Source organism: Anolis sagrei, chromosome X, assembly GCF_037176765.1.
Source record: "Anolis sagrei isolate rAnoSag1 chromosome X, rAnoSag1.mat, whole genome shotgun sequence".
Lineage (NCBI taxonomy): Eukaryota > Metazoa > Chordata > Lepidosauria > Squamata > Dactyloidae > Anolis > Anolis sagrei.
In genome coordinates this window covers 2922003-2946763 of record NC_090034.1, presented here as the reverse complement: position 1 = coordinate 2946763, position 24761 = coordinate 2922003, and the positions used below count along the sequence as shown (strand labels likewise).

Here is a 24761-nt window from a genome sequence, read left to right as displayed (position 1 = left end):
GATGGAATTGAACCTACCTTGGCACACAGAACTCCCATGACCACCAGAAAATACTGCAAGGGTTTGGTGGGCATTGACCTTGAGTTTGGGAGCTGTAGTTCACCTACATCCAGAGGCCATCCAGTCCTTCATCAGGGCAAAAAATATATAAAGTCCACCTGACAAAGAGCCATCCAGCCATAGATAGATAGATAGATAGATAGATAGATAGACAGGGAGTTGTAGTTGCTGGGATTTATAGTTCACCTACAATCAAATAACATGATAGAATTGAACCAACCGGGGCATACAGGACTCCCATGTCCAACAGAAAACACTAAAAGGGTTTGGTGAACATTGACCTTGAGTTTGGGAGTTGTAGTTCACCTACATCCAGAGACTACCATGGACTCAAACAATGTGGATCTGGAGCAAACTTGGCAGGAATACTCAATATGCCCAGATGTAAACACTGGTGGAGTTTGGGGAAAATAGACCATGACATTTGGGTGTTGTAGTTACTGGGATTTATAGTTCACCTACAACCAAAGAGCATTCTGAACTCCACCAAAGATGGAATCGAACCTACCTTGGCACACAGAACTCCCATGACCAACAACAAATACTGGAAGGTTTTGGTGGGCATTGACCTTGAGTTTTGGAGTTGCAGTTCACCTTCATCCAGAGAGCACTGTGGACTCAAACAATGATGGATCTGGACCAAACTTGGCAGGAATACTCAATATGCCCAGATGTAAACACTGGTGGGGTTTGGGGAAAATAGACCTTGGCATTTGGGAGTTGTAGTTACTGGGATTTATAGTTCACCTACAACCAAAGAGCATGCTGAACTCCACCAATGATGGAACAGAACCAAACTGAGCACACAGAACTCCCATGACCAACAGAAGATACTGAAAGTGGTGGCTGTTGGCCTTGAGTTTTGGGGTTGTGGTCTTTGGAGACCCATCTGAAACTCCCTCACAGAGGTCCCAACCTCCAGGTTGAGAAACACTCTAGGAGGAGGAGAATTGTGCCTTTTTCTTGAGGGGAGAAGGTTCAGGGGCCCAACTTGACCAGGAAAGATGGTGGACCTTCATTGGTTGCCAAGTTGAGGATCTATCCCTCTTTATGTCCGGGCCCTTCTACACTGCCATATAATCCAGATTATCAAAGCAGATATTCCATATATTCCAGATTATCAGGGTCCTTTCTTTGTGTCCCAACATGACCAGGAAAGATGGTGGACCTTTATTGGTTGCCAAGTTGAGGATCTATCCCTCTTTATGTTCGGGCCCTTCTACACTGCCATATAATCCAGATTATCAAAGCAGATATTCCATATATTCCAGATTATCAGGGTCCTTTCTTTGTGTCCCAACTTGACCAGGAAAGATGGTGGACCTTTATTGATTGTCAAGTTGAGGATCTATCCCTCTTTATGTCCGGGCCCTTCTACACTGCCATATAATCCAGATTATCAAAGCAGATATTCCATATATTCCAGATTATCAGGGTCCTTTCTTTGTGTCCCAACATGACCAGGAAAGATGGTGGACCTTTATTGGTTGCCAAGTTGAGGATCTATCCCTCTTTATGTTCGGGCCCTTCTACACTGCCATATAATCCAGATTATCAAAGCAGATATTCCATATAATCCAGGTTATCAAACATTATATTCCTTTGAACTGGATTATTTGAGTCTACACTGCCATACGATCCATTTCAGAGCAGATAATCTGGATTTTATGCGTCCGTGTTGAAGGGGTCTTCTTTGCTAACCAGGGTAATATGGCATAGTAGGGAAGGCAAAGACCAACGCCCACCACCACCACCACCACCAAACGACATCTCGTTCCAAGACATATGTTTTGAGACTTCTTTCTCTTTCCTTTTGCAAATGTGATTGCCTCAATGGAAATGTCAAGTCCTGAGAAGCCAAGATCAGCATGAACCAGGAGGATGTCAAGAGTAGACTTGGCGCCATTGAAGGAAACACCAGGCAGGGATGGAGAGAGGAACGCGGAGAGTTCTGTGGAAGTGAGAGGAGAATCAAGTGGCAGCCCGGGAAGGGCGCTGACCGCTTCCATGCAGATCAAGGGACCTTCCAGTGGTGCGGAAGAGGCGCCCGTGAGCTCCATCCAGGTCCATGGGGCAGCGGGCAAGAGAGTGACGGGTTCCCTGCATCTCAAGGGAGGGAACAACCCCTTGATGGGTTCCGTGCAGATCAATGGACCTTCAAGGGATGGCGAGCAGGCGGCCGTGAGCTCCTTGCAGGTCCAAGGGAGCCCGGGCGGCTGTCCAGGGAAGAGCATGACCGGTTGCATGCAGCTCCAAGGGGGCAACAATCCCTTGGTGGGTTCTCTGCAGATCAGAGGACCTTCAAGTGACGGCGAGGAGGTGGCCTTGGCTTCCATGCAGGTCCAAGGGACAGCAGGGAAGAGAATCACCGGTTGCATGAGTCTCACCAGCGGGAAGACCTTGACGGGCTCCATGGAGGTCAAGGGACCTCATTGGGAAGAGACCGCCATGGTGGATTGTGCGCAGGTCACAGGAGCACCAAGTGACCAGGGCTCAAAGAAAGAGGTGAGTCCTTGTTGGGGAGAGTAAAGCAGCGGTAGTGGCGCAAGGATACAGATGTGGTGGATAGATATCAAGAGTTATTTTTCATACACAAAACCCTATTCTGAAATGCCATACTAATACACTTATTATCAGTACTTGTGCTACAAAACAGGAGCTTTTTTGTTGAGTTCCAGGGCCAGAGAAACAGATGGCGGAAACATTTAATCAACCACCAAACTCACAAATTTTGTATTTTGTCTGTTTGTTTTCTTCTGTTAGAAATGTAATATAATTGACTGGTTGCCCTGACACAACAAATAAATATCAGTACTTACTTACTTAGGCGATCCCTAGTAGTCCGAGGATGATGTAGTAGTAGTCCTAGTAGTCCGAGGAGAGAGTAGTGTCCTGGCGGTGGGTCCGTAGATAACTGTGGAGCCCTATTCTTGATCTTCTCCCGCAGTGAGGGCATTGGTTTCCAGGTGGAATGTAGTCTTGGTCGGGGTTGGCTTGACGCGCCTTCTTCTTGGCATGTTTCTCTCTTTCGCCCTCCAATTCTACAGCACTGCTGGTCACAGCTGGCCTCCAGCTGGAGCGCTCAAGGGCTAGGGCTTCCCAGTTCTTATCAGTATGGCAGTAGAGGAGAGTGAGGAGAAACGGAAGATTTATTTTTCCCTTTGAGATGCCTTGCTTCTAGTATTGAAGCTGTGCCTAGAGCTGAGAAATGAAAGGGGTGTCATATAGGAAGATCAAGCGGTGGAAAGGGATCAGGGCCCATTCTGTGCACTCGTTGCTAAGTACCTATTCCGTTGGTTTGATGGCCAAACTGGCAAGTACATTGGAACCTTGACTGAAGGGTATCTCAACTTAAGAGTGTTTTGAGTTAAGAGCCGTCACTCAGCTGCAGTTTTACTTTGACATACGAGCAGCGCTTTGAGTTAAGAGCAAATGGAAGAGCTAGTGTAAGAGTACGTAAGGGCTTTAGGGCTCCAAGGGAGCAGCCTCCAAGCCTCGTGCTTAGAAAAAAAGGCTAAGTTGCTAAGTACCTACCCCATTGGCTTTATGGCCAAACTGGCAAGTACATTGGAACCTTAACTGAAGAGTATCCCAACTTAAGAGTGTTTTGAGTTAAGAGCTGTCACTCAGCTGTGGTTTCACTTTGACATACGAGCAGCACTTTGAGTTAAAAGCAAATGGTAGAGGGAGAGGTAGTGTGAGAGTACGTAAAGGCTTTAGGGCTTCAAGTGAGCAGCCTCCGAGCCTCGTGCTCTTGTCTACTTTGGGAGATGATTGGTGTCCACTTTCTTCTTGTCTGGTTTGTGGAACTTTGGGTCAGTGGATTATGTGTGGCTTTTATTCCCGGTATGTTTGGCTTAATGAAGAGAGAGAGGGAGAGAATGACAGCAAGAGAGGGAGGGAGCTCTGCATTCACAGAGCTCAGTGTTTCGGTGTTGATGTTGACTTTGGTGGAGAGGTGGCTGCCAAGGGAGCGGAAATGGTCAATATTTTCTAATGTTACACCATTAAGCTGTATCTCTGGCATTGGAGAGGCATTGGTTGGTGCCTTATGCTGGAAGAGCACTTTGGTTTTCTCGATGTTCAATGACAGGCCGAGCTTCTCATATGCTTCTGCGAAGGTTTTTAGAGTGGCTTGTAGGTCTTCTTCTGAATGTGCACAGACAACATTGTCATCAGCATATTGGAGTTCTATAATAGATGTTGTTGTAACCTTAGTTTTGGCTTTCAGTCTGCTGAGGTTGAATAGCTTGCCATCTGTCCAATAGATGACTTCCACTCCGGTGGGAAGCTTCACATCAACAAGCTGAAGTATCATAGCGATGAAGATGGAGAATAAGGTTGGGGCAAGAACTCATCCCTGTTTGACACCTGATTCCACCTTAAATGGGTCACTTTGGGAGCCATTGCAAACAGGAAACTTGAATCATGAACATAGGTAAAAGCAGGAAACTTGAATCATGAGCTTGAGATCCTAGACAGGAGAGTCATCCTTATGGCAACATTGTCTCCTCTGAGAGGCATGCAGCCAACATAGATAGATATAGATATAGTTATAGATAGATATAGAGATAAAGAAGCAATTGAGTCATAGATAGAAATTGAGTTATTAAGAAAGGCAATTGAGTATTATTGAGCAATACTTCATCTCCAAAACTGGCCTTAGAGAGGGAAAGACCTGTTCTTTCTAACCAGAGCAGCTCAGGGTTAAGGTGAAATATCTCAGGATTTTTTCTACCATTTGGAGAAAGGTTACCTCAGTAATTGAAGAAAAAAGGGAAAGAAAGAACATCTCTATGGTTTCTCAAATTGACTGTTTGTGTTGTAACTTTATCAAGCTGTGCCAAGTCAGCCAAGGACTTTGGAAATAAATATTTTGTTGATTTTCGTATCTTGACTAGCATATTGTGTCCAATCCTGGGCACCACAATTCAAGAGAGATATTGACAAGCTGGAATGTGTCCAGAGGAGGGCGACTCAAATGATCAAGGGTCTGGAGAACAAGCCCTATGAGGAGCGGCTTAAGGAGCTGGGCATGTTTAGCCTGAAGAAGAGAAGGCTGAGAGGAGACATGATAGCCATGTATAAATATGTGAGAGGAAGCCACAGGGAGGAGGAGGGAGCAAGCTTGTTTTCTGCTTCCCTGGAGACTCGGATGCAAAACAATGGCTTCAAACTACAAGAGAGGAGATTCCATCTGAACATGAGGAAGAACGTCCTGACTGTGAGAGCCGTTCAGCAGTGGAACTCTCTGTGGTGTGGTGGAGGCTCCTTCTTTGGAAGCTTTTAAGCAGAGGCTGGATGGCCATCTGTCGGGGGTGATTTGAATGCAATGTTCCTGCTTCTTGGCAGAATGGGGTTGGGCTGGATGGCCCATGAGGTCTCTTCCAACTCTTTGATTCTATGATTCTATGATTCTATGATTCTCTGATTCTCTGATTCTCTGATTCTATGATTCTATGATTCTATGATTCAGTTGCTGAAAGTATTGAGTTATTGCTTCAAAGAAAGACCCCCAGCAGTTCGCCCAGATAAAGAGAGAAGCACATCTTAGTTTTAATGTTTTAGGGTCTGGGTGTGACGACACAATGCCGAATGCACCTGGGCTTCAAGATCTTCTCACGGATTCTCTCAGAATGTCTAATTAGTCTATGTTTCACTCCCTCCATTCTCAAACCTAATCTGGCTTCTTGGGAAAACTCCCCATTGGCCAAAGGCCATTCCCCAAGAGAACCTGAAGCCTGAAGTTTTTACTTTCCCTGGTTGTTTGGGAATGGTCACAGGAATGCAAAACTTTATTGTTAACTGTCTGCAATTCTCTCCTAGCACTCATCCCTTTGAAACCCATAAAATCTCTCATCCTCTGACATGTCAGAAAATGGAACTTGAAATGGGTATGAACATGATTGCTTTTTAGTAAGTAGACTAGCTGTACCCACGACGTGTTGCTGTGGCCAGCCTTCCCTCTTTCTCTCCTTCTTTCCGTCCTTACTTCACTCCCTCTTTCCTTCTCTTCTTCCTTCCTTCTCTATCTCTTTCCTTCCTTTCCCCTTTTTCTTTCTCTTCTGCTGTCTTTCTTTTCTTCCTTCCTTCTCTCTTTCCTTCTTTCCTTCCCTCCCTCTTTCTCTACATCTTTCCCCTTCCTTCACTCCCTCTTTCTTTCCTTCTTTCCCTTTTTTCGTTCCTTCTCTAACTTTCCTTCCCTCCCCCTTTTTCTTTCCCTCCCTCTTTCTCTGCTTTCTTCCTTCTCCACCTCTTTCCTTCCTTCCTTCTTTCTTTGCTTCCATCTCCCTTTCCTTCTTTCCTTCCCTCGCGCTTTCTCTCCTTCCTTCTTTTCTTTCTTTCTCTCCTTCCTTCCTTCTCTACCTCTTTCTTTCCTTCCCCCTTTTCTTTTCCTTCTTCTTTCTCTCCTTTTTTCCTTCTCTACCTCTTTCCTTCCTTCCTTTGCCCTTTGCTTTCATCCTTCCTTCTCTCTTTCTTTCTTTCCTTCTCTCCCTCCTTCCTTTGCTCCCTCTGTCCTTTCTTTCTTTCTTTCTCTCCTTCCTTCCTTCTCTACCTCTTTCTTTCCTTTCCACCTTTTCTTTCCCTTCCACTTTCTTTCCTTCCTTCCTTTGCTCTTTGCTTTCATCCTTCCTTCTCTCTTTCTTTCTTTCTTTCTCTCCCTCCTTCCTTTGCTCCCTCTTTCCTTCCTTTCCTTTTTTCTTTCTTTCTCTCCCTCCTTCCTTCTCTACCTCTTTATTTCCTTTCCCTCTTTTCTTTCCCTTTCACTTTCCTTCCTTCCTTCCTTCACTCTTTACTTTCATCCTTCCTTCTCTTTTTCTTTCCTTCTCACCCTCCTTCCTTTGCTCCCTCTTTCCTTCCTTTCTTTTTTCTTTCTTTCTTTCTTTCTCTCCTTCCTTCCCTACCTCTTTCTTTTCTTTCCCCCTTTCTTTCCTTCCTTCCTTCCTTCCTTCCTTCACTCTTTGCTTTTATCCTTCTTTCTTTCCTTCCCTCCCTCTTTTTCTCCTTCCTTCTCTCCCTTTTTCCTTCCTTTCCTTTCTTTCTTCCCTTCTCTCCTTCCTTCCTTACCTCTTTCCTTCCTTCCTTCTCTTTGCTTCCGTGCTTCCTTCTCCCTTTCCTTCTTTCTATTCCCCCCTCTTTCTTTTTTTCTCACCTTCCCTCCCTCTTTCTTCTCTTTTTTTCTGTATTGTCATTTAGCTTTTTGGGGCCTTTTAAGTCCCTTCTGCTATGTTTTTCAGTGTTTTTATGAGTGATGGTCACTCCTCGGGTTAGTAATAATAAATAATAATAATAATAACTTTATTTGTACCCCGCTAGCATTTCCCGAAGGATTCGATGCGGCTCACAATAGGCCGAAGCCCAACACAATACAACAATACAATAGCTAGCAAATAAAAACAGTTAAGCAGAAAAACAATAACAATAGCAATACAACAAGACATTATTAAAAACTGAGTCGGCCGGAGTAGGGGTACAAGGTTAAAAGTGCTGATGTATCGGAGGGGTGTGGGATTATGATATAAGTGCGGTGTGCAGTGTGCGGTGATTTGGTACTAAAGTGCTTCTGGGATTTGGACTTCAAGTATCTCCACTCCCTTCCCAAGACTTCTGCACTACTCATCTAATGACCAATCAAGACCAAACTTGGCACACAGAGCCCCCATGACCCAGCCTACATCCCGGTGCTGCTTGAAGGTGGACGGATGATGGATAATGGGACTTGCAGTACCTTCACTCACTTCCTGAAACCACAGTAACACTCATCCAAATACCAATAAAGACCAAACTTGGCACAGAGAGCCCCATCGCCAACTCAAAAGAGCACCAGGATGTAGAGTGGGTCATGGAGGCTCTGTGTTGGGGGAGTACAGACTATGGATGTTGGGACTTCACGTACCTCCACTCCCTTCCCAAGTCTTCTACACCACTCATCTAATGACCAATCAAGACCAACCTTGCCACACAGAGCTCCCATGACCAACTCTCCATCCTGGTGCAGTTTGGATGAAGATGGACCACAGATGATGGGACTCGCAGTACCTTCTCGCAGTAGGTGTCTTGTGTCCAAATTTGGGGTCCATTCATCCAGTGGTTTTTGAGTTCTGTTCGTCCCACAAACGAACATTACATTTTTATTTATATAGATGTAAATATTATTTCAATACCATTTCCTTTTGGAGGATTGATTGCACCTGATGAAAAGAAAGGAGCGGAATTATTGATTTAGAACTTGTTTCATGCTTTGATTGTAAGACGGGGGAAAGAGAGAGCAAATGGAAAGCACTTTGGCAATATATTTAGTAGCTAGCGTTTGCTTTTCAAGTCCTTCCTGGAACATTAAATATAATCCATACCACTACTTTGAGTATTGCATCGCTATAGTGAGCGCATCTTTTGAGAAGCTGGTGATGGAGCAGAGTCACATGCACAATGGTGAGAAAGAAATACAGTCTTGGAAACATAGAAGGACATCCTGCAGCACATTTTGCTCTATTTCCCCCCCAATAGTCTCTCATTATAATCCTAGAATCATAGAATCCTAGACCAAGACCGTTCAACAGTGGAACTCTCTGCCCCGGAGTGTGGTGGAGGCTCCTTCTTTGGAAGCTTTTAAACAGAGGCTGGATGGCCATCTGTCAGGGGTGCTTTGAATGCAATATTCCTGCTTCTTGGCAGAATGCGGTCGGACTGGATGATGGCCCATGAGGTCTCTTCCAACTCTTTGATTCTATGATTCTAAGAGGCTAGCTGAGCCTGGGAGTTTTGGCAACAGTTACATAGAATCCTAGATTGGAAGAGACCTGGTAGGCCATCCAGTCCAACGCAATTCTGCCAAGAAGCAGGAACATCGCATTCAAAGCACCCTGACAGATGGCCATCCAGCTTCTGTTCAAAAGCCTCCAAAGAAGGAGCCTCCACCACACTCCGGGGCAGAGAGTTCCACTGCTGAACAGCTCTCACAGTCAGGAAGTTCTTCCTCATGTTCAGATGGAATCTCCTCTCTTGTAGTTTGAAGCCATTGTTCCATTGCGTCCTAGTCTCCAAGGAAGCAGAAAGGAAGCTTGCTCCCCCCTCCCCCCTGTGGCTTCCTCTCACATATTTGTACATGGCTATCATATCTCCTCTCAGCCTTCTCTTCTTCAGGCTCAACATGCCCAGCTCCTTAAGCCGCTCCTCATAGGGCTTGTTCTCCAGACCCTTGATCATTTTAGTCGCCCTCCTCTGGACACTTTCCAGCTTAGAGTCAACATCTTTAATTGTGGGAATGTTGTCATTGACCAGCTTGATTAGCATTGTATGGCCTTGAAGCTGCAAAGTCAATCAGTGAGGGTATCTACATAGAGTTGTGTTGCAAATGAAGCAAGTGGGGTTCATATACCTGTGCAATGATGCCCAAGGTGGGAGAAAGAACTCTTGCCTGTTTGAGGCAAGTGGGAATGTTGCCACTGGCCAGCTTGATTAGCATTGAATGGCCTTGAAGCTGCAAAGTCAATCAGTGAGGGTAGCTGTATAGCGTTGTGTTGGAAATGAAGCAAGTGGGGGTTCATATACCTGAGGAATGATGCCCAAGGTGGGAGAAAGAACTCTTGCCTGTTGGAGGCAAGTGGGAATGTTGCCAGTGGCCACCTTGATTAGCATTGAGTGGCCTTGAAGCTGCAAAGTCAATCAGTGAGGGTATCTGCATAGAGTTGTGTTGCAAATGAAGCAAGTGGGGTTAATATACCTGTGGAACGATGCCCAAGGTGGGAGAAAGAACTCTTGTCTGTTGGAGGCAAGTGGGAATGTTGTCATTAGCCAGCTTGATTAGCATTGAATGAGTTCAATATGTGTGATCCAATACAACAGCCAGAAGAGTGACCCTCTCTGCTGTGGACTCATCTTGTTGTGCATCTAATAATAATAATAATAATAATAATAATAATAATAGTATTGCAATGGCCCAAGCTTGTATTCTTAGCATGCCCAACATATATTTAATTAAATAATAATAATAATAATAATAATAATAGTATTGCAATGGCCCAAGCTTGTATTCTTAGCATGCCCAACATATATTTAATTTAATAATAATAATAATAATAATAATAGTATTGCAATGGCCCAAGCTTGTATTCTTAGCATGCCGAACATATATTTAATTAAATAATAATAATAATAATAATAATAATAATAATAGTATTGCAATGGCCCAAGCTTGTATTCTTAGCATGCCCAACATATATTTAATTAAATAATAATAATAATAATAATAATAATAGTATTGCAATGGCCCAAGCTTGTATTCTTAGCATGCCCAACATATATTTAATTAAATAATAATAATAATAATAATAATAATAGTATTGCAATGGCCCAAGCTTGTATTCTTAGCATGCCCAACATATATTTAATTAAATAATAATAATAATAACAATAATAATAATAATTGTTCTGGTACGGCTGTACCAGGAGCTCCCATTTTATTTGCTTTGTATTAAATGTTTGCTTGCAGCCCTGGGTTTCAGGGATTCTGCAGATAGGTGGCTTCCTTTGGTTGCAGTCGTAGGGCAAGTCACCTGTCCATCATCGTTAAGTTTTGGTCCCGCCCCTTGCTCAGGGCAATTGGGAAGGGAAGGGAGCCATTTTTAGTTAGTCTCAGCAAGGAAAGCTATGTACAGGACGTGTGCAAGTTTCCCCTGTACAAAAGCTTCAACCCTTAAGACTTTCCGGGGGGAAACAGTCTTAAGAGTCTCCAAAGATTTCCAGGGAAACAGCCCTAAAGACCAAAGAACTCTAGCTGGAGAATATCTAAGCCTTTACTGGTAGGTCCACTCGGTGCTTCGAGATGCAGTTCGACCAGGTAGTGGAGCCCACATCAGTCAGGGTTAGATTACAGTCAGCCTGGGAAAAGTTAAAAAGGGGATTTTCCTTTAAAGTAAAGGAGAAGTTATTGAAGACAGTTGCCTGTCCTTCGTGGGCAAGATTAGAAAGTCACCAGTTGCATAAATGAGGAGGAACAAGCTGAAGATAAATCCCGACAAGACAGAGATCCTTCTGGTCGATCGTAAACCTGACCGGGGTATAGGGTGGCAACCTGTGCTGGAGGGGTTACACTCCCCCTGAAGCCACAGGTCCGCAGTTTGGGAGTCCTCTTGGATTCATCGCTTACGCTTGAGGCTCAGGCATCGGCGGTGTCTGGGAGGGCTTTTGCACAACTGAGACTCATGTGCCAACTGCGACCGTACCTCGCTAAGGCTGATCTGGCCGGGGTGGTCCATGCCTTGGTCACCTCCAGATTGGATTACTGCAATGCGCTCTACGTGGGGCTGCCCTTGAAGATGGCTCGGAAGCTCCAACTGGTCCAACGATCAGCAGCCAGGATGCTAACTGGGGCCCCTTACAGAGAGAGGTCAACCCTCCTGTTCAAGGAGCTCCACTGGCTGCCATTTATTTTCCGAGCCCAATTCAAGGTGCAGGTGCTTACCTACAAAGCCCTGAACGGTTTGGGACCTGCCTACCTGCGTGACCGCATCTCCATCTACGAACCTACACGTTCTCTTCGGTCATCTGGAGAGGCTCTGCTTGTGATCCCACCGGCGTCGCAAGCGCGCTTAGTGGGGACGCGGGACAGGGCCTTTTCCGTGGTGGCCCCCCGACTCTGGAACACCCTCCCCAAAGACCTTAGACAGGCCCCTACATTGGCTGCCTTCAGAAAGAACTTGAAGACCTGGCTTTTCCGATGCGCCTTCCCAGATTAGGAAATCTCCACCACCAAGTCCCACAAGCACTTTATCAGAACCAATGATTGCTGCACATCACACTTGCCCTGGAAGCCCTATATACACCTCCTGTCACATCAGCACTTTTAATCTTGTACACATTGCTCTGGCCCGGCCCAGTTTTATTGTGTTTAGTGTATTGTGCCTGTTGTTTATTTTGCTTTATTCTGTTTTTAATTGTTTGATTTGCTTAGATTGTATTGTTGTGTTGTGTGTTGAGGCCTCGGCCTGTGTAAGCCGCATCGAATCCTTCGGGAGATGGTAGCAGGGTACAAATAAAGTTTAATAATAATAATAATAATAATAATAATAATAATAATAATAAAAGCCTGGAAGCATTTGTTTAGCTTTACTGAAGACAAGAGAAGTTTCTGTTTGATTGTTCATTAATAAAGGACCTTGTTATACTTCACAAGCCATCTAAAGATCATTTGTAGTGGAAAACTTCTGAGAACTTCTCCTTGGGCCCCCTGGCTTCTCGCTGGGCAAAGGTTGCACATCCTGTTCTAAAGGAAATGCTTTACAGGCCCAGCGCACGACAGAACAACAACAACAACAACAACAATAATACTACAATAGCCAGTGGGGTGATCCTGTTTGCTGGGGACTCATCTTGTTGTGTTTTAAATAATAATAATAATAATAATAATAATAATAATAATAATAATGGCTGTTGTATTGGATCCCACGTCAGACCCTTCCCAAGTGTCTAGGACTGTGTGATATATTTGCAAATAATGCGTGGAGATCCGAGTAAGGTAGCCTTTTGCAGCTGATTGTTTTTAAGTGCAGGCCAAGGTCTTGGGGCGCTGCACACAGTGTGCCCATCACCACTGGGACCACCTTCACCAGCTTGTGACAGAATAACACAATTATGACTCATCTTTCCATGTGGGTTAATAATAATAATAATAATAATAATAATAATATGACTCACCTTTTCTTGTGGGTTATAAATAATATTGTAATGTAACAATAATAATAATAGTAATAATATAATTTAATTTTTCACCTTTCCTTATGGACTATCATTATTATTGAATTTATTTATTTATTTGTCGTGTCAGGACAACCAGTCAAATTATATTACATTTCTAACAGAACAAAGCAAACAGACAAAATACAAAATTTGTGAGTTTGGTAGTTGAGTAAATGTCCTTTGACCAGTATCTGGCCACTTGGAGTGCCTCTGGGGTTGCCGCAAGAAAGGTCCTCCCTTGTGCATCATGTGGCAGGGCTCAGGTTGCATTGCAGCAGACGGTCAGTGGTTTGCTCTTCTCCACACTCGCATGTCGAGGATTCCACTTTTTGGCCCCATTTCTTGAGGTTGGCTCTGCCTCTCATGGTGCCAGAGCGCAGTCTGTTCAGCGCCTTCCAAGTCGCCCAGTCCTCTGTGTGCCCAGGGGAGAGTCTCTCATGTGGTATCAGTTCTGAGTTTGAGCCTGCCACTTTTGGACTCTTGCTTGCTGAGGTGTTCCAGCGAGTGTCTCTGTAGATCTTAGAAAACCATTTCTAGATTTAAGTCATTGACGTGCTGGCTGATATCCAAACAAGGGATGAGCTGGAGATGTCTCTGCCTTTGTCCTTTCACTATTGGCTGCTACTTCTCGGCGGATGTCAGGTGGTGCAATACCGGCTAAGCAGTGTAATTTCTCCAGTGGTGTAGGGCGCAGACACCCCGTGATAATGCGCCATGCCTCATTAAGAGCGACATCCACTGTTTTAGCGTGGTGAGATGTGTTCCAGACTGGGCATGCATACTCAGCAGCAGAGTAGCACAGCGCAAGGGCAGATGTCTTCACTGTGTCTGGTTGTGATCCCCAGGTTGTGCCAGTCAGCTTTTGTATGATGTTGTTTCTAGCGCCCACTTTTTGTTTGATGTTCAGGCAGTGCTTCTTGTAGGTCAGAGCACGGTCCAGAGTGACTCCCAGGTATTTGGGTGCGCTGCAATGCTCCCGTGGGATTCCTTCCCAGGTAATAATCCTCAGAGCTTGGGATGCTTGTCTGTTCTTAAGGTGAAAGGCGCATGTCTGTGTTTTAGATGGGTTGGGGATCAGCTGGTTTTCCCTGTAATAGGCAATAAGAGCACCTAGAGCTTCGGAGAGCTTCTGTTCAACCATCTCAAAGCTCTCTGCTTGAGCGGTGATGGCACGATCATCAGCATAGATGAAACTCTCTGTCCCTTCTGGCAGTGGCTGGTCATTTGTGTGAATGTTAAACATTGATGGGGCAAGCTGGTTTTCCCTGTAATAGGCAGTGAGAGCACCTAGAGCTTCGGAGAGCTTCTGTTCTACCATCTCAAAGCTCTCTGCTTGAGCGGTGATGGCACGATCATCAGCATAGATGAAACTCTCTGTCCCTTCTGGCAGTGGCTGGTCATTTGTGTGAATGTTAAACATTGATGGGGCAAGCTGATTTTCCCTGTAATAGGCAGTAAGAGCACCTAGAGCTTCGGAAAGCTTCTGTTCAACCATATCAAAGCTCTCTGCTTGAGCGGTGATGGCACGATCATCAGCATAGATGAAACTCTCTGTCCCTTCTGGCAGTGGCTGGTCATTTGTGTGAATGTTAAACATGGATGGGGCAAGCTGGTTTTCCCTGTAATAGGCAACAAGGGCACCTAGAGCTTCTGTTCTACCATCTCGAAGCTCCCTGCTTGAGCGGTGATGGCACGATCATCAGCATAGATGAAACTCTCTGTCCCTTCTGGCAGTGGCTGGTCATTTGTGTGAATGTTAAACATTGATGGGGCAAGCTGGTTTTCCCTGTAATAGGCAGTAAGAGCACCTAGAGCTTCGGAGAGCTTCTGTTCTACCATCTCAAAGCTCTCTGCTTGAGCGGTGATGGCACGATCATCAGCATAGATGAAACTCTCTGTCCCTTCTGGCAGTGGCTGGTCATTTGTGTGAATGTTAAACATGGATGGGGCAAGCTGGTTTTCCCTGTAATAGGCAGCAAGGGCACCTAGAGCTTCTGTTCTACCATCTCGAAGCTCCCTGCTTGAGCGGTGATGGCACGATCATCAGCATAGATGAAACTCTCTGTCCCTTCTGGCAGTGGCTGGTCATTTGTGTGAATGTTAAACATTGATGGGGCAAGCTGGTTTCCCCTGTAATAGGCAGTAAGAGCACCTAGAGCTTCGGAGAGCTTCTGTTCTACCATCTCAAAGCTCTCTGCTTGAGCGGTGATGGCACGATCATCAGCATAGATGAAACTCTCTGTCCCTTCTGGCAGTGGCTGGTCATTTGTGTGAATGTTAAACATTGATGGGGCAAGCTGGTTTCCCCTGTAATAGGCAGTGAGAGCACCTAGAGCTTCGGAGAGCTTCTGTTCAACCATCTCAAAGCTCTCTGCTTGAGCGGTGATGGCACGATCATCAGCATAGATGAAACTCTCTGTCCCTTCTGGCAGTGGCTGGTCATTTGTGTGAATGTTAAACATTGATGGGGCAAGCTGGTTTTCCCTGTAATAGGCAGTGAGAGCACCTAGAGCTTCGGAGAGCTTCTGTTCTACCATCTCAAAGCTCCCTGCTTGAGCGGTGATGGCACGATCATCAGCATAGATGAAACTGTCTGTCCCTTCTGGCAGTGGCTGGTCATTTGTGTGAATGTTAAACATTGATGGGGCAAGCTGGTTTTCCCTGTCACAGGCAGTAAGAGCACCTAGAGCTTCGGAGAGCTTCTGTTCTACCATCTCAAAGCTCTCTGCCTGAGCGGTGATAGCACGATCGTCTGGATAGATGAAACTCTCTGTCCCTTCTGGCAGTGGCTGGTCATTTGTGTGAATGTTAAACATTGATGGGGCAAGCTGGTTTCCCCTGTAATAGGCAGTAAGAGCACCTAGAGCTTCGGAGAGCTTCTGTTCTACCATCTCAAAGCTCTTTGCTTGAGCGGTGATGGCACAATCATCAGCATAGATGAAACTCTCTGTCCCTTCTGGCAGTGGCTGGTCATTTGTATGAATGTTAAACATGGATGGGGCAAGCTGGTTTCCCCTGTAATAGGCAGTGAGAGCACCTAGAGCTTCGGAGAGCTTCTGTTCTACCATCTCAAAGCTCCCTGCTTGAGCGGTGATGGCACGATCATCAGCATAGATGAAACTCTCTGTCCCTTCTGGCAGTGGCTGGTCATTTGTGTGAATGTTAAACATTGATGGGGCAAGCTGGTTTTCCCTGTAATAGGCAGTGAGAGCACCTAGAGCTTCGGAGAGCTTCTGTTCTACCATCTCAAAGCTCTCTGCTTGAGCGGTGATGGCACGATCATCAGCATAGATGAAACTCTCTGTCCCTTCTGGCAGTGGCTGGTGATTTGTGTGAATGTTAAACATTGATGGGGCAAGCTGGTTTCCCCTGTAATAGGCAGTAAGAGCACCTAGAGCTTCGGAGAGCTTCTGTTCAACCATCTCAAAGCTCTCTGCTTGAGCAGTGATGGCACGATCATCAGCATAGATGAAACATTATTATTATTATTATTATTATTGAATTGAATTCAAGGGAGCAAAAGGTGTGACCAACGAGACTGAGCACTGTCAAAAAGGAAGCAAATTGCCACAAAGCAGCGTGGAAGCGTGGCATGCGTTTATGAGCAGACGGAGCACTCCACGGAAAAGTCAGGGACAGGAAACGGGAATGGATTAGTCTTAAAAAATATTTACGACATAGATTTCCAAGCCAGCCCACATTGACTCAGTGCAAGTGCGCGCCTCGGTGTTTCTAAATGCAGCCGCTCAGGAAACCGGGCATTTCTGGATCGGGATCCTGAGCCAGGAGAGTTTTCGAATGTTGTGTCATTTCTCTTGGGTGGCGGAGCCACAGAAGGAGTTGCTCCACTGATGCATTTGCAGAGGAGGCAGAGGCAGCGCATCCATGTTGGGCAGGAATGATCCAGGTACGCACAGGTTCCCCACATCACTCGGGCTGGACGCAGGTGGCTCTAGCTCCTTTCCAACTCTGCAAACCATTGGTCCGTGATTTCCAAAATATGGTTGATGTTGTTGGGCAGCAGGCATTAACTTCAGTTATCGAGGTACTGTGTTGCTTTGGAGCATTTCTTTCCATATACTTTCCACTGTGTGGGTTTGTTTTCAAAACAATAATATTCTGGATTGTCGAAGGCTTTTTTGAATCACTGGGCCAGTTGAGAGTTTTCCGGGCTGTATGGACATGTTCCAGAAGCATTCTCTCCTGACGTTTCACCCACATCTCTGGCAGGCATCCTCAAAGCTTGTGAGGATCTCCATAGATGCAGGTTAAACATCAGGAGAGAATGCTTCTGGAACATGGCCAGAGGGAGTCGTTTTGCGCATGTGCTGTAGTGTCTTTTTGGGCTTTTTTGCTTTTTAAGTCCCTTCCGCTGTGTTTTTCTGTGTTTCGATGAGTGATGGTCACACTCTGGCCTGAGAGGTGTGTTGTGTCCAAATTTTGTGTCAATTCGTCCAGTGGTTTTTGAGTTATGCTAATCCCACAAAAGAACATTACATTTTTATTTATATAGACTAACCGTCCCCTGCCACACGTTGCTGTGGCCCAGTCTATATATGGATTTTGTGTGTGTATATATGTGTTTATGTGTGTGTGCATATATTTGTGTATATATGTGTGTTTGTGTATATATATGTGTGTGGGGTGTGTGTATATATTTGTGTGTTTATATGTGTACATGCATATTGTGTATATGTGTGTGCTTGTCTATATGCATATTTGTGTGTATGTATGTGTATATGAATATGTGTGTATGTATGTGTATATGTATGTGTATGTGCATGTCTATCTATGTATATGTATGCATATATTTGTGTGTATATTTGTGTATTTCTGTGTTTATATGTGTACATACATTTTGTGTATATGTGTGTGCTTGTCTATATGCATATTTGTGTGTATGTATGTTTATATGAATATGTGTGTATGTATGTGTATGTGCATGTGTATGTGCATGTGTATCTATGTATATGTGTGCATATATTTGTGTATATATTTGTGTATTTGTGTGTTTATATGTGTACATGCATATTGTGTATATGTGTGTGTCTATATGCATATTTGTATGTATGTGTATATGAATATGTGTGTATGTATGTGTATATGTGTGTGCATATTATATATATATATATGTATGTGTGCATGTGTATATGTATGTGTACATGCATATTGTGTATATGTGTGTGCTTGTCTATATGCATATTTGTGTGTATGTATGTGTATATGTATGTGTCTGCATGTGTATGTATGTATATATATATGTGTGCATATATTTGTGTATATATGTGTGTGTGTTTATATGTGTAAATGCATACTGTGTATATTTGTGTGCTTGTCTATATGCATATTTGTATGTATGTATGTGTATATGAATATGTGTATGTATGTGTATATGTATGTGTATGTGCATGTGTATCTATGTATATGTGTGCATATATTTGTGTGTATATTTGTGTATTTGTGTGTTTATATGTGTACATGCATATTGTGTATCTGTGTGTGCTTGTCTATATGCATATTTGTATGTATGTGTATATGAATATGTGTGTATGTATGTGTATATGTGTGTGCATATTATATATATATATGTATGTGTGCATGTGTATATGTATGTGTGTTTATGCATATATATACACGTGTGTGTGTATGAATGTGTGCATGTGTATATGTAGATGAGTGTACGTGTGTATGTATATATAGTGTATTTTTGGGGTTTTTAAGTCTGTTCTGCTGGGGTTATGTGTGTTTAGGGGTGATGGACACTCGTTGGCCTGAGAGGGGTCTTGTGTCCTAATTTGGTGTCAATTCGTCCAGTGGCTTTTGAGTTCTGTTAATCCCACAAATGAACATGACATTTGTATTTATATAGATTTGTAGGGTGGGCAGATGTGTCCCATGTTGGGGTTTGGAATGAGGTGGAAATGCATATAGAAGCTGCAGAGTTTCCACTCCAGAGAAGAAGTCATCAGGCCTGTAGCGAGGGGGTGGTTTTAGGGGTTCAACCCCCCCCCCCGAAATGTTTCAGATTTTTTTAAAAACCTGGTTTACTCATGAATTTTAACTGGTTAACCAAACCCCCATGCTAAGTCTATGAGATACAAAAAATTAAGAGTCCCTCCAGAACTGCAGCCATGATACTAACTGGAGCGGAGCGCAGGGAGCATACCACTCCTTTGCTGCTCCAGCTCCACTGGCTGCCGATCTGCTACCGGGCTCGATTCAAAGTGCTGGCGTTGGCCTTTAAAGCCCTAAACGGTTCTGGCCCAACCTACCTATCCGAACGTATCTCGGCCTATCAGCCCACCAGGACCCTAAGATCTTCGGGGGAGGCCCTGCTCTCCATCCCACCTGCTTCACAGGTGCGGCTGGCGGGGACGAGAGACAGGGCCTTTTCTGTGGTGGCCCCTCGGCTCTGGAACGCCCTTCCCATGGAGGTAAGATCAGCCTCCTCGCTGATGGTATTCCGAAGAAGACTAAAAACTTGGATGTTCAAGCAGGCCTTTGGTTAATTCGGTGCAATGAATGTGTTGATTACGGATTGGTAATATGGATGATGAAATTGGACCAGGATTTTAGTTAGGAGATGTATTGGATTGTGATTTACGTGTTTAACATCTACATGAAGCCGCTGGGGGAGATCATCCGGAGTTTCGGGGTGCGGTGTTATCTGTACGCAGATGATGTCTAACTCTGTCACTCCTTCCCACCTACTTCTAAGGAGGCTGTCCAGGTGCCTGGCTGCTGTGACGGTCTGGATGAGGGTCTGGATGAGGTGCCTGGCTGCTGTGACGGTCTGGATGAGGGTGAACAAATTGAAGTTGAATCCAGACAAGACAGAGGCACTCCTGGTCAGTCGAAAGGCCGAACGGGGCATAGGGTTACAGCCTGTGTTGGACGGGGTTACACTCCCCCTGAAGGCGCAGGTTTGCAGCTTGGGTGTGACCCTGGACTCATCGCTGAGCCTGGAGCCTCAGGTCTCAGCGGTGGCCAGGGGAGCATTCGCACAGCTCCGGCTTGTGCGCCAGCTGCGCCCGTACCTCGGGAAGTCGGACTTGGCCACGGTAGTCCACGCTCTGGTTACATCCCGTATAGATTACTGCAACGCGCTTTACGTGGGGCTGCCCTTGAAGACTGCCCGGAAGCTTCAGATGGTCCAGCGCTCGGCAGCCAGGTTGCTAACAGGAGCAGCTCTCAGGGAGCACACCACTCCTCTGTTGAGCCAGCTCCACTGGCTGCCAATTCCCTACCGGGCACAATTCAAGGTGCTGGCGTTAGCCTACAAAGCCCTAAACGGTTCCGGCCCCACCTACCTCTCCGAACGCATCTCTTCCTATGAACCGACGCGGACATTAAGATCGTCCGGAGAGGCCCTGCTCTCGGTTCCGCCGGCGTCACAGGCACGGTTGGCGGGAACGAGAGACAGGGCCTTCTCGGTGGTGGCCCCTCGGTTATGGAATGCCCTACCAAACGACATCAGACAGGCCCCTTCGCTGCTGGTGTTTAGGAAGAAGCTCAAAACCTGGCTCTTTGAGCAAGCGTTTGGCTAATCAGCGCAATTGAACACAGAATGACGGTAAACTGAACATAGGAACGGCATAAGGATATGAGACTGGATCTTGTTTGTGATAGAGGCATTGGTATGAATGCTGTGTGTTTGCTATTGTGTATGCTGTGTTTTAATTGTTATTGTTGTGGTAATTAATACTGTGTAAACCGCATTGAGTCACCTAATTTAGGTTGAGAAACGCGGTATAGAAATAAAGCAAATAAATAAATAATAAATAATAATATGGTGTATTATGTTTTTATGGTTTTAATTGTATACTGTGCACTGTATATTTTGTTGTAAACCGCGTTGAGTCGCCAGTTAGGCTGAGAAACGGCGGTATACAAGGACAGTAAATAAAATAAATAATAATAAACTGCAAGCTCTATCCCAAGCAAATATTGACAATGTATTCACACTGTCATTACTTGCAGCAATAGCCGATGTAGTGAAGCAACCAAGTTGTGGGTGTGTGTGTTGAATGCTCTCATTAAGGAGGCCAGACTTGGTGGAGGTGGTTGACAGGGGCGGAGTTGCAGGCTATTGAAGGATGCTCTGCCCCCTGCTGTATGCATGAGTTTGCTTCAGCATGAGTTAGGAGGAAGGTTTCAACCCCCCAGCGAAAATTTCAACCCCCCCCCGCGAAAATTTCAACCCCCTGGCGAAAATTTCAACCCCCCCCCCGTGAAAATTTCAACCCCACCACAAAATTTCAACCCCCCCCCATGAAAATTTCAACCCCCCCCCCCCCCCCGCAAAAATTTCAACCCCCCCCCAGCGAAAATTTCAACCCCTCCCGAAATTTTTTTCTGGCTATGGCCCTGGAAGTCATGATCGATTGCCTCTTTCAAAGCTCTTGGTGTTGGCAGAGGTGGACTGGAATGGACAACGTTACAGTGGCTTCAAGGGGCTTCGTTCTAGACGAGCTTCGGGAATTGTGCGTTTCACAGACTGGAATGGACAAGCAGTCCTCAAGTAACGAACAAGATAGATTCTAGAGCAGGAAAAGGAGTCTGGTCTCATGAATCCTCTTTTGGGCTACTTTTCCCTCTTATTTTCTGAGATGGTCACAGATATTCCATGTGTTGTCGAAGGCTTTCATGGCTGGAATCACTGGGTTGCTGTATGACCATGTTCCAGAAGCATTCTCTCCTGACGTTTCACCCACATCTATGGCAGGCATTCTCAAAGGTTGGGAGGTCTATTGGAAACTATTTATTTATTTATTCGGAGATTTGTACCCCGTCCTTCTCAACCCCCTTTCTCAATCTCTGTATATATTTCAGATTTCAATATTAATGTCAAAAATACATAGTAAGATTTTACATAGGATTTGTGCTACATTAGAACAGTAAAGAAAAATATCACTTAAGTAGAATAAACATTAAATATTAAATAACCAGGAAAAAAATAAAATACAAATCCTATGTAAAATAGTATGATTTTACATAGGATTTGTGCTACATTAGAAATAAACATTAAATATTAATTAACCAGAACAATAAAATAAGGTGTAAACACTAAACTAGCAAGTGGGATTTTTTTTATTATATCTATCTATCTATCTATCTATCTATCTATCTATCTATCTATCTGTGGAATGATGTCCAGGGTGGAAGAAAGAGCTCTTGTCTGTTGGAGGCAAGTGTGGATGTTGCCATTGGCCACCTTGATTAGCATTGAATGGCCTTGAAGCTGCAAAGTCAATCAGTGAGGGTATCTGCATAGAGTTCTGTTGGAAATGAGGCAAGTGGGGTTTCTATATGTGCCTTTTGTTTGTCAGAGGCAAGTGGGAATATTGCCACTGGCCATCTTGATTAGCATTGAATAGCCTTGCAGCTTCAAAGCCTGGCTAATTCTTATTTGTTTTATTTATTTACTATATTTGTTTATCGCCCTTCTCAGCCCTTAAAAGATTCAAAGGCTTTCATGGCCTTTCTTGCCTGGGGGAATCCCTATTGGAAGGTATTAGCTGAAGAGAACTCAGAAAACAGGGGGATTCCAGACAGGAAACAATCAGGATCAGCTAGCACCTCCCAGCAAAGGATTCCTCCAGGCAGGAAGCAGCCAGGCTTTGAAGCTACAAGGCTTTTCAGTGCTAATCAAGGTGGCCAATGGCAACATCCACACTTGCCTCCAACAGACAAGAGTTCTTTCTCCCACCCTGGACATCATTCCACAGATATATATATAGAAATCCCACTTGTCTCATTTCTAATAGACCTCTATGCAGGTACCTTCACTGATTGACTGCAGATGCAAGGCCATTCAGTGCTAATCAAGGTGGCCAATTGCAACATTAACACATGCCTCAAGCAGAGAAGAGTTCTTTCTCCCACCCTGGACATTATTCCACAGGTATATATAGAAATCCCACTTGCCTCATTTCCTACAGATCTCTATGCAGGTACCCTCACTGATTGACTTTGTAGGTGCAAAGCCATTTAGTGCTAATCAATGTGGGCATTGGCAACATTCACACTTGCCTCAAGCAGACAAGAGTTCTTTCACCCACCTTGGACATCATTCCACACCTCCCAACAAAGGATCACCCAAGGCAGAAAGCAGCTAGGCTTTGAAGCTGCAAGGCCATTCAGTGCTAATCAAGCTGGCCAATTGCAACATTCACACTTGCCCCAAGCCGGCAAGAATTCTTTCTTCCACCCTGGACATTATTCCACAGGTATATATACACTCCCCTTGCCTCATTTCCAACAGATCTCTACGCAGGTACCTTCACTGATTGACTTTGCAGCTGCAAGGCCATTCAATGATAATCAAGATGACCAATTGCAATATTCACACTTGCTTCAAGCAGACAAGAGTTCTTTCTCCCATCCTGGACAACATTCCACAGGTATAAATAGAAACCCCACTTGCCTAATTTCCAACAGACCTCTATGCAAAGACCCTCACTGATTGACTTTGCAGCTGCAAGGCCATTCAGTGCTAATCAAGATGGCCAATTGCAACATTTGCACTTGCCTCAAGCAGACAAGAGTTCTTTCTCCCACCCTGGACATTATTCCACAGGTATATATATACAGTCCCCTTGCCTCATTTCCAACAGATCTCTATGCAGGTACCCTCACTGATTGACTTTGCAGCTATAAGGCCATTCAGTGATAATCAAGGTGGGCAATGGCAACATTCACACTTGCCTCAAGCAGACAAGAGTTCTTTCTTCCACCCTGGACATAATTCCATAGATATATATAGAAATCCCACTTTCCTAATTTCCAACAAACCTCTATGCAAATACCATCACTGATTGACTTTGCAGCTGCTCCAACAACAAAAGTTCTTTCTTCCACCCTGGACGTTGTTTCCCAGATATATAACCCCCACTTGCCTAGTTTCCAACAGACCTCACAACATGTGGGGATGCCTGCCATAGATGTGGGCGAAACATCAGGAGGGAATGCTTCTGGAACATGGGCAGACAGCCCAGAAGACTCGCAGCAACCCAGTCACTGCTAGATACGGATGCCTTAATCATGTTTTTCTCTTCTTCTTGAAACAGTGATATGCTTTGGGACGGTGCCATGAGGTTAGGAAATATTTTTACGTCCCCAATTTTTACCGCCGATGAGCTCACCATCACTCATATCCGGTGTCAATACAACCAACGGATTGAGATGGTAATTAGCCACATGTCTGCCACGTTATCCGAGCTGTTCTCCTCCTCCTCCTCCGCAGACTACTATTTGGGATGCAATGCCTAAACGGTCTTGTCGGTGTGAGACAAGAGCAAACTAGGCTTGGAACGGACTCTGTTCCTGAATCCCGACAAAGCACAGGCCAAGCTGAGAAACTTGGGCTTTCCATTGCAAAACAAGAACATCCTTTTTAAGGAGGAGGTGAACCAAACAAACATCCAGTTTTGTTTGGTTGTCACGATGCCAGGGCTCTGCCGGTATTCAGGCGGAGGTGAACCAAACAAACACCCAGTTTTGTTTGGTTGTCACAATGCCAGGGCTCTGTCGGTATTCAGGCGGAGGTGAATCAAACAAACACCCAGTTTTGTTTGGTTGTCACGATGCCAGGGCTCTGCCGGTATCCAGGTGGAGGTGAACCAAACAAACATCCAGTTTTGTTTGGTTGTCACGATGCCAGGGCTCTGCCGGTATTCAGGCGGAGGTGAACCAAACAAACACCCAGTTTTGTTTGGTTGTCACGATGCCAGGGCTCTGCCGGTATTCAGGAGGAGGTGAACCAAACAAACACCCAGTTTTGTTTGGTTGTCACGATGCCAGGGCTGTGCCTGTATTCAGGCAGAGGTGAACCAAACAAACACCCAGTTTTGTTTGGTTGTCACAATTTATTTATTTATTTTATTTATTTACCTTGCACATATATATATATATATATATATATATATATATATATATTCAGGCGGAGGTGAACCAAACAAACA

At 44.8% G+C, this 24761-nt stretch overlaps 2 protein-coding genes across 2 annotated transcripts in view; both read left to right on the top strand.

The window, feature by feature from the left end:
• The window catches only part of LOC137098007 (cAMP-dependent protein kinase type I-beta regulatory subunit-like), a 224657-nt gene that overhangs the window by 25188 nt on the left and 174708 nt on the right, over positions 1–24761 (top strand). The window lies entirely within an intron of this gene.
• LOC137097927 (uncharacterized) lies at positions 1942–24069 on the top strand. Its single transcript, XM_067473392.1, has 3 exons — positions 1942–2565; positions 21198–21319; positions 23868–24069. The coding sequence occupies exons 1-3, from the start codon at positions 1942–1944 to the stop codon at positions 24067–24069; spliced, it is 948 nt and encodes a 315-aa protein (XP_067329493.1).

Excerpts from the sequence above, each read along its gene's own strand:
- LOC137097927 (XM_067473392.1), top strand. The coding sequence starts at position 1,942 with ATGTCAAGAGTAGACTTGGCGCCATTGAAGGAAACACCAGGCAGGGAT. Across the intron at positions 2,566-21,197 it reads ACCAGGGCTCAAAGAAAGAG|CTCTTGGTGTTGGCAGAGGT; the intron begins GTGAGTCCTTGT and ends CCTCTTTCAAAG. Across the intron at positions 21,320-23,867 it reads AATGGACAAGCAGTCCTCAA|TGATATGCTTTGGGACGGTG; the intron begins GTAACGAACAAG and ends TTCTTGAAACAG.